Here is a 9,577-nt window from a genome sequence, read left to right as displayed (position 1 = left end):
AGGGATAAATTCTATATCTCAATACAAAATCACCAAACTTAACCTGGATTTTAGGTAGCTAAAAACTATTATTAGAGAGTGCTCACTAGGACTGTGAGAAATCCTGTTCCAAAGTTGGAAGCCTTCCAGAAGGAAAACCTTCTTAAAGTGGAAGATTTGCTGTCTGCCCTCACCCTATAACTCAAAACCACTTCATTTCTTCGGAAATTCTCTCAAGGTCTATCCTGAAAGAATCTCCACGTGCCACCATTCAATCCGGTTGCGTTCAGTGTGCTCTGACCCTCCTTCCTTAAACTAGGGAGCCTCTGTTTCTCCAAATCTCTTTGGCTTCCATAGGTTTCATGGAAACTCCCTTTGAACCCATTATCTTCACCATCTTACTTTCAGTACAGCTCTCTTAGTGGGCTTTGCTTGAGCCACATATGTCAATGCATTCCCAGAACTCACGGCTGCCTTTTCTTATTCTAGTTTTCATTGAGATCTCATCCTGAATTTATTCCAAAAACAGTTTTAGACTTTTTATTTAAATCAGATTTATTTGTTGTTGTTGGGTTTTTGTTTTTTTTTTTACCAAAGCCCTATTCTTTGCCAGAGGAAGAAAAACTCTACACTGCTGTTTCTTTGTATATTTCTTCAGATAGGACAGTCCTTTAGACTCCATCTTTCTATTGATTAAATAGCGTTGATAAAGGACAAATCAATTCCTTCTAGAGAATATGTAAATAAACTAACCAGTGTATTCCAAATTGCTACCACATTGCTAGCATATTCCTCCTACCAAACATTAAAGCTGTAAGCAAACATAATTTGCAACAATTTTAAAAGGAGCGAGGGAGCACCGGCTCAGGAATGTACATCTGCTATTACAGTGCAACTGCTATGTCTGCTTGCTTCCACAGAGATGGAAGTTAGCTTAATAGGCAGAACTTTAATGCTTAATAAAACAGGGTTAAGGTTACAACATTTTTGCTATGCTTGTGTTGCTCTAGGAGTATCTAGATTAAAGTTACATCTTCCAGATGTGGGCCTGCCTCCCAGTCATTTGGGGGAATCTCACGTGCAAATATCTGAAGAATTAAAAATAGTATTTTTGTTTATATGGATCCTACAACCAGCATTCAATCGCTAGTCTTTCTTTGCTGAAATTCTGAATTGGCAAACAGAATGAAGGATGATCCTTTATCTTTATACCCTCTGGTGGAGTTTGGGGATCCAGAAACATTACTTTTCTGATCTTGAGAATGAGGGATATGCACACATAGCTTGTGATCCTCAGGTACAAACCATGTCCAATAAAGGAACCACCCTTGTTGCTGGGTGGGTAGCTTGCAGGAAAAATATGAAGTGCACACATACTATCTAAACTTGTTAGGCAGTGGGCAACTAAATTGCCAGAGCAGAAGGAAGACAATACTCGGCTATTCCATTCAGAAAATGAGAGCCATGGACCCATTTTATGAATCTAATATATTTGATTTAGGACTGACTCATGAGGAGAATTCATGATGTTACCTGGATAAAGACAAGAAAACTTAAGAGAAAATTCTTACTCTGGTACTCACTGTGATAAAGGAGCCTTCAGCCATTCAAATCTACTGTCTAGGGCTTTCACCTTCCATGTTCTATTGTTTTGTTTTGTTTGGATTTTCAACACGGAGGAAAATATGTGGTGCTTGTTTAAATCTACTTTTAACGTTTATGAAATTTCAACCTCCCACCTGCAGATTTATTTACTGACTAAATTCTCATTTATGGGGGGGGAAAAAATAAAAGTGATAAGTGTCCTTTTTAAAGTTCCCATTTTGAGCTAACTACCTTGTTTCTATGTGGAGCTTTGAGAAACTATTTTGTTGAGGAAAGGGCATTGGTTTTGTTTCTTGAAATTTTATGTTATGCCTTGATTAAAGATTGTAATATCACCTTCAAATACACTTAACACACAACAATCAAACTATTATTAAAAACAGCACATCTTAATTCTGCTTTCAGCCCTAAAAGAAGCACTGAGAAACGTAACCGTGAGCAGGAGAATAAATACATAGAAGAACTTGCAGAGCTGATTTTTGCAAATTTTAATGATATTGACAACTTTAACTTTAAACCTGACAAATGTGCAATCTTAAAAGAAACTGTGAAGCAAATTCGTCAGATAAAAGAACAAGGTACGAGCACTAGTTAATTGCCTTTGAATATTTTAATGTTATGTCTATTTTGGGGTTTTTGTCAAGTGCAGTGTTGTCTTCTGATTTATTCCAAGATATTTATGGTTATTTAAATCCTTAATGAAGTGTATTATTTTAGGAAAGGGTGTTCAGATCATTTTTAGTAGTTTATAAATAGGCTTTTTGTTAAATCCATAAACTGCATGGAGAAAGTGGAGAGTGAATCAATCTCATGTAAGTCTTCATTTAATGGGTTTAAAGTCAATCATATTTTTTTATTACTAAATTTTAAGGTATAGTGTAGATGAAGCAAATCTATATAGATAGCATAAGTTAATTGAAAGTCAGGAGTAATCCTTAAGTGTGCAGTATGAAAGTTTGTTCTGTTCTGGTTATTGTTCTGTTTTGTTCACATGAATAGGCATTGTGGACTGAACTGTATATATTCCCTACATTATGATCTTCTATCTTGAATTGCAATAGATTTGAGAGTACCCTAATCTCTAGTTGGAATTCTGTTGTAAATACTAGTCCAGAAAACATTACAGATTTCTTCCTGTCCTTTGTTTAGGAGATCAGTTCTGTATTTCTTTGCTTTTTATATTTTTTTTTCTTTTAAAATGAAGGTTTTTGTTGTGGCACAGGTAAATCTGGACAAGCATGAACTTGAGGTCAATTCCTACTTGTGAAGTATGTGCATATTGCTTTCCTTGAGGGCCAAGAGGAAATTATGACCTGCTTTTAGAATAACTTTTTAGGTTTTGTTCCCTTTCATCCATATCAGTCATATTTTCTGTTTTAGAATGTACTCTTTTAGCTTTCTTTGGAAAGGCAGTGCCTTCATATCAAGCCAAGTATATGTATCTCTGTAGATGTGTGCAGATGAAGTACTCTGCTGCTGTGGATTCCAGAGTGCTTTACTTAAGAAGAGTGTGCATTGAATCAGTTTGGTCCTTTTTTGTTTTTAACAGATAGCTAGGAAAATATGTAGTCTTGATGCACAGGACCATTCAAGATGTTGAAAATTGGAATTTATAAGAACATGAAAATATCATGTTGGTCTGGCTTCTGAGGATTTGGGTTAGATCCCACTCTATTTATTAAACTCCTAAGTAAACTTAGGCACATAAATGCAATTCAGTACCACCCTCCTCCAGTTCCTGAAAAAAAGACAGCATAAAATATGAATTGGTCCTTCTCATCCTCACTATTTTTGTGACTGTCGTACAGCTAAGATGATGGGTATGTTACAGAAGGAAGTGCATTAACATTTTTTCAGAGATTTGCACTGTATGAAATAGGCACCTAAAAGTGTAATCCTGAATCCATTTTGGTGCCCTGCAGATGAAATAGGATCTAACTTCTGCAGTGGTAATTTGGGATGTAGGCTATTACATGACACAGGTTCCACTGAGCTTTCTCTGACTTTGGTTTGATTACATCTTTATTTCCTGGTGCAGCAAATAATTCTGTTTTTAAGCTTTTTTTTTGGCTGTTGCTGTACAGGAGCAAAGGGATCTAATCATCCACTATGACAGTTTAGCTGACTCTTTTAATTGTATCATAACTCTCATAATCATAATTTTAGGTGATTTTTCTAATAGCCCTGTGTCCTGAAGTCATCTATGTAGAGAAATTTAAGTTTCTGGAGGAAAGCTTCAAAATACCACCTGAGTGCCCACCACAAACTAGGTTTAAAACTGAAAGAAAGATTAACTCAATATATCTTTTTTTTTTTAAATCCTCATAATTTTAATCTAATCTTATGAGTTGGGAGGCCTGAATTATAGTTCATGAATCCTCAGAATTAACAAGAAATCTCTAAAAATGCTTTGGGTTTGGCTGGTGGTCATATTATAGGGTGGTATGGGAAAACCGGTTTCCCACCACTTATGCCATCACTGTTTCTGTCCATTCCCTGATATTCCAGAACTAGCTACTGGTGGCTAGCCTGAAAACTTCTTGCTTGTTAGTTTGAAAAGTTAAATCAGAAATGATGGAAAACTTTTTGTTTAGTTAATTTTCCAGGTAATTTACTTCAAGTTATGGATATCATGGGCAGAAAGTCCTGGTCATTTTTAAAAAAAAAAAAAAAAGGGGGGGGGGGGAGGAAACCTAATAAAGTTTTTTTAATATAAAACATAAAGAAAATCAAACCATTAAATAAATGTGAGTTGAGTGACAAACTAAGCTAAAAGGGCTGTTAATATGGACAAAAAAATGTGAAACTATTTTTGTTTGTGTCCCAGCCTGTCTCATAAAGCTACTTGATGTAAAGAGCCTGATTGACAGATTGCTGACAGTAAAACAGTTATGTTTGATTTGTAAGCAGCTATTTTTTCTTAGGAAAAAGCAACTCCAAGATGTTACTCTTTATATAGCTCAGCACACACTAATAGCTTTGCCACTTAGTGTTTTGAATATTACAGTAACAAAAAGTTAATCCAGTAATTCCATTCTTTTTTCTTTTGCTAATGGAACAACTACACCTCATCACAGCTGAGTGTCCCTTTTAACCAGGCTCTGGCACATTTTTCACCATTTGCTTTTCCTCCCTCAGCTACTTTTCAGGCACTTCCCTTCTTTATGCTTCTTTTTCACTGGTTACTTATCTCCCTCATTGTCTCTTTGCTCTCACTTAGTGGCTCACGCGCTCGTTTTCCATTCAAACAAAGATTGCGTTCTCTTGGCTCAGGAGCATCCAGTGGTGGCTCTTTAAAGCCAATTGCATATGAATATATAGTATAGCTGAATGCTAAGGGAGAGGCAAGACACATGAACAAATGTATCCTGTCAGTGAACACAGCACACTGGATGAAACTGTAACCTTGACCGCTACAGTGACTGCTTCATGGAAAGAATGAACAAGGAAATAATCAACAACACACGCCACCATAACAGCCTCTCTCTACCAGAGAGAAGGGCCATAGAATCTCTAAGATCTAACCACCAAATAGTAGTAAAACCAGCAGATAAAGGAGGAGCCATAGTCATCCTAAGCCATGAAGACTAAGTAAAGGAAGCCAACAGATAACTCTCTGCTACCACCTACTACAAAGAACTACAAGAAGATCCTACTCCCCTTTTCACCACAAAACTGAAAAAAAATATCAAATCCTTTCCACCACAAGTACAAGAAAAACTACAGACCTTGATCCTCCCACTAACTAACCCAGGGACTTTTTACATGCCTCCTAAAATCCACAAACAAGGGAACCCTGACAGACCTATCATTTCCAACCATGGAACCCTAACTGAGGAAATATTAGGTTTCATTGAATAAATCCTAAAATACAGACCACGTTATACAAGAAACCTACAGACCAATGTACATATTTGCAAAGAACCAGCAATCACCGTAAACACTCCAAGAAAGCTGTGATATACAGCCAAGCCCTCAGATACCACCAAACTTGCACGGAGGAGAACACCCAGGATTGCCACCTCACCAGTCTTAAAAAGGCTTTCACCCAACAAGGACACTCCTCCAGAGAAAGAGATCACATGTTTGAAAGAGCCACCTGTATACCACGTGAAGAACTGCAGCACTACACAAGAAAACTCCCCACGAATCACATACCACTGGTTATGATATATCACCCCTCCCTCGAACCCATATGGAAAATCCTCAGACAGTTGCAACCCATGCTAGAAGGAGACTGTATTCTTAAAGAGATCTTCCCAGTACCACCCATCCTAGCCTTCAAACAAGCACCGAACCTCACTAACCTCATCACCAGAAGCAAACTTCCTACAACCCAGAATACGCCAAATGGATCCAGACCATGCCATGACAAGACATTCAGAACCTGCCAACAAATATCTCCACCACCTGCACAATTACTACACCCCACAACAGAGCCATTAGCATCCTTGCATCTTACAGTTGCACCTCCAGAAATGTAATACATCTCATCCAGTGCACCAAATGCCCTGATGCAAAATACGTAGGAGAGACCAAACAACAACTGTGCACCAGAATGAATGCACACCGGAAATCTATCAAAGACAAGAATAGCCAGTTATCTGTGCGGGCACATTTCTCACAAGAAAACCACACTCTCTCCAATCTCTCAGTTCTAATCCTCAAAGGGAACTTACAAAACACTTCTCACAGACGAGCCTCTGAGAACTTCACTTCATCAACCTCCTGGATACACAAAATCATGGACTAAATATAGACATATAGATTTATGACACATTATAACCTGCCTGACATCTGACTCCCCAGGTACCTCTCCACTATTTACCTGCTACAGTCATCCCCTTTCTCCCTCCCCACCCAGTCTGTCTCTCACCCACTAATTCCTCAGTTTACATCTTCACTGACTGCCTGTCTTGCATACAGAGCAGCCCAGCCTCTGGCTTACTTACTATTCATTCTATCCAGGAAGAGCACACAGCAACTGCAGAGACTTCCTCAGCCTGACAAAGGATTTTTAAACTCGAAAGCTTGCTAAAAAAATTTTCGCCTACTATTTTTGGTCTAATAAAAGATATCAGATTCACCTATATAACCTCGGCTTATGTCCTTAAAACAACACGGCTACAACCTCCACCCCTGTATACATACTCATCAGAAGGTTGATTTAAAAATCAACAAATTTACCTTTGAGAACATAAATAGGTGATTGTGCATCTAACTCTGTTTTTGCATATGCAAATATACATTACTTTTTGTTTGCACACATTGTACAGATGTAGGGGCTGATTTGAAAATTTGGCTTGATCTGTTGAAATCTTAACTTCTCCACAGCTAATACAGTGTCAGTTCAGGAGTATTCAGTGTCAATATCTAGAGTCTCTTCTTTACAATTGTCATGCTGGAGGCAGAGATTCCCATGTTACTCTAGAAATATACTGAATCATTCACCACACTGGGTTATATGTAAATTAGTCAACCTGAGATAATAACAAGAACTCTACAGAAGACCCGTCCGTACTTAGTTTGCAAAGCTCGTAACGGTCTTGTGGAATAAACAAGTGACAAGATATTTCTGGAGGCAGGGTTAAAGTATTTATAACATTTGCTACAACAAGTGGCAATGATCTGCAGCCCTTGGGCAATAAAAGATGAGCATTAAATCAATTTTCCTAGATAAACTTGATTTGTTCTGTGTGGGTCTTCAAACGATTACACTGTATCTGATGGCCATTAGAACCTTTACATAAAAGTCATATATGGGTCTCAGTAGACTTTAATTCCTTCTCAGAGGTATTGTAAAACATTGTGACGTTCAAGGTGGACATTAACTACATCTCAGGATCCAAAAATAGTGGTTAAAGCTTTGGAAAAGTTCATTTTTTTTTTTTAAGCCAGTTAATACTACAGTGCCAATTTGAAGGTTTCTGCATGGCAAGTAAATTTTGATGGCTGTTACCTCAGTTGAAAGGATTTTTATTTTTAATTTTTGTTAGTTCAAAGCTGCTTTTAAAGTCAGTTTCTTGCTTACACTGACTACTGGTTTGTAGGGAATGTTCCATTAGAAAATGAGTTGCATAAATTAAACATACATATCATTTTAACAGTTCACTACAAACATATCTCTGCCTAATATTGCAGAAAGCAGCAAGCTAATTAAGGTAAACATACTGAAGATCAACATCATACTAAAGATGATTTTAATAGTGCTATAAATGCCTTGCATTTTGGCAATGTCTTTAACAGATTAGACTGGGGATTGTGAGCTCTAGGTATTATAATTATTTAAATCTAGTAAGTTTTTAATAGCTTCTAGTCTTTCTAATAGCTCCTGTACTTTTAGACCTGATCTACATACACTTTTTGTATAGATTGAACTAGTTAAGTTAAAGGGGTATTTTTTATATTGATGTCAAGTGTAGACTCATTGGTATAAAGATGTTTATTTCAGTATAGCTTGATCCCCTTTAGCCATACCCCAGTAAGCACCTTTGTTCTGGTATAACTACATATATACCATGGGGTCCTGTTGTCTTGAGTGTACCTACTTCTGAACTGATTTGGTTAAAATGGTACCATATCTATATAAACAAGACCTAAGATTGTAGTTAAAAGGAGCTTCTTTTCCCTCCAGTTGGAGGTGGCAGGGAGTTGATGTTACCTTGCTGAATCCCCATAAGCTTGAACTTTAATAACAACCTTTAAGTGTGGTTCTATTTGACAATAGTCAAATAGAAAAAAACATGCTTTCACCCAACAGATCTGGCTCCTGTATGTTTTTGGACTCAGATTTAATTACTTTAGTGATTAAAATAAGTTTTTACTACTTTTTACTCTGCAAAACCAATAAAGCTGAGAGACAGAAAATTGGATTCTATTCCTTATTGTGCATTATAAACAGAATTATTTCTTAAGTTCCAATTACAGGGCAGTCATTTATACCGTGAAACTATTGAAAGCAGTAGTTGTACAACTGCCACTCAGGGCAAAATTTGACAAGCAGTGCGATTTATTATATGTGATGAGGCACAAAACAGAAAGAATATGGCTTTATTTTCAATTCCCAGGTTGAGTTTGCAGAGTGAGTAGTTAAAGTATTATTTTTCTCTTAGTCTGACCTATTTGATATGGAAATTGACATATAGTGAACATGGAATGGCAAAAGCCATTTTTATAGTCACTTTTCTGCAAATAACTATACTTTAAAGCCTTTTTAAATGTAGTGTTACCTGGACTGTATCTGGAGCAATGAAAGATTCTGGAAGGATGTAACTGCTGTATGTAATTCTAGCCTGGAAGATGGTACTGATAGGGTGCAGTATTTTTAATACTTGGTAGAAAATAAAGCTTCTTTAAGAACTTCTTTTGCCTTGAGAACTTTTGTTTGTATTATCTTCTAGTGCTTGCATAAAGAATTAGAGATGTCCAGATGTGATTAAAAAATTGTACAGTATGATTTCAGCATGGTGGTCAAATAAGATGTATTTGGATGAATCATAAGTAGGTACCTTGCAAGTGTGTGGAGTAGTTCTTTGATCCTGTATTTCTTACAAAGATATGAAAACAATTCTATGAAAAAACTAGGATAAAATATTTCCGGTTATGTTGTACAAATATGCTTGGAAAGATGTATTGTTCATATCATAGCGTTATTCTTCATCTATTGATCAAGGTTTTAAAATATGCTCTTACACAGTATAAATTAGGTGAGTGTTTGCTATGCATCTTCCAGAAATGTGGGCACATTGGTAATTGCACAAGCAAATTAATTGCATGCCTCATTTGAAAATCTGGCCTTTTTCTGAAGGCAGATACTACATTACATACAAAGTGACCAAAGTACTATAATTCTATGGGATTATACTCAATGCTGATATTCGGTTAAATAGTAACTAAGTGATTTTGGAATCCAGTTCTAACTTTTATAAGTGGCTTAATGTGCTAGGTCTCAAGTGTTCTAAATTATTAAAGCACTTTTGAAAAATTACCTAAT

The 9,577-nt window shown here is 36.6% G+C and overlaps 1 protein-coding gene across 4 annotated transcripts in view; it reads left to right on the top strand.

The window, feature by feature from the left end:
- Positions 1 to 9,577, top strand: part of NCOA2 (nuclear receptor coactivator 2) — a 328,149-nt gene that overhangs the window by 179,781 nt on the left and 138,791 nt on the right. For all 4 annotated transcript variants that reach the window (XR_002099516.1, XM_019527776.1, XM_019527778.1 and 1 more), the window contains one exon: positions 1,990 to 2,162. Coding sequence is in view for 3 of the 4 variants with exons in the window: in XM_019527776.1 (XP_019383321.1) it covers positions 1,990 to 2,162 (173 nt within the window). In the remaining variant the exon portion in view is untranslated. The remainder of the gene's footprint in view (positions 1 to 1,989; positions 2,163 to 9,577) is intronic.

Source organism: Gavialis gangeticus, unplaced genomic scaffold (assembly GCF_001723915.1).
Source record: "Gavialis gangeticus isolate Ggan-Ray unplaced genomic scaffold, GavGan_comp1, whole genome shotgun sequence".
Taxonomy (NCBI): Eukaryota; Metazoa; Chordata; order Crocodylia; family Gavialidae; genus Gavialis; species Gavialis gangeticus.
Note: the sequence above shows the minus strand (reverse complement) of the source record. Positions and strands in the feature narration are given on the sequence as shown.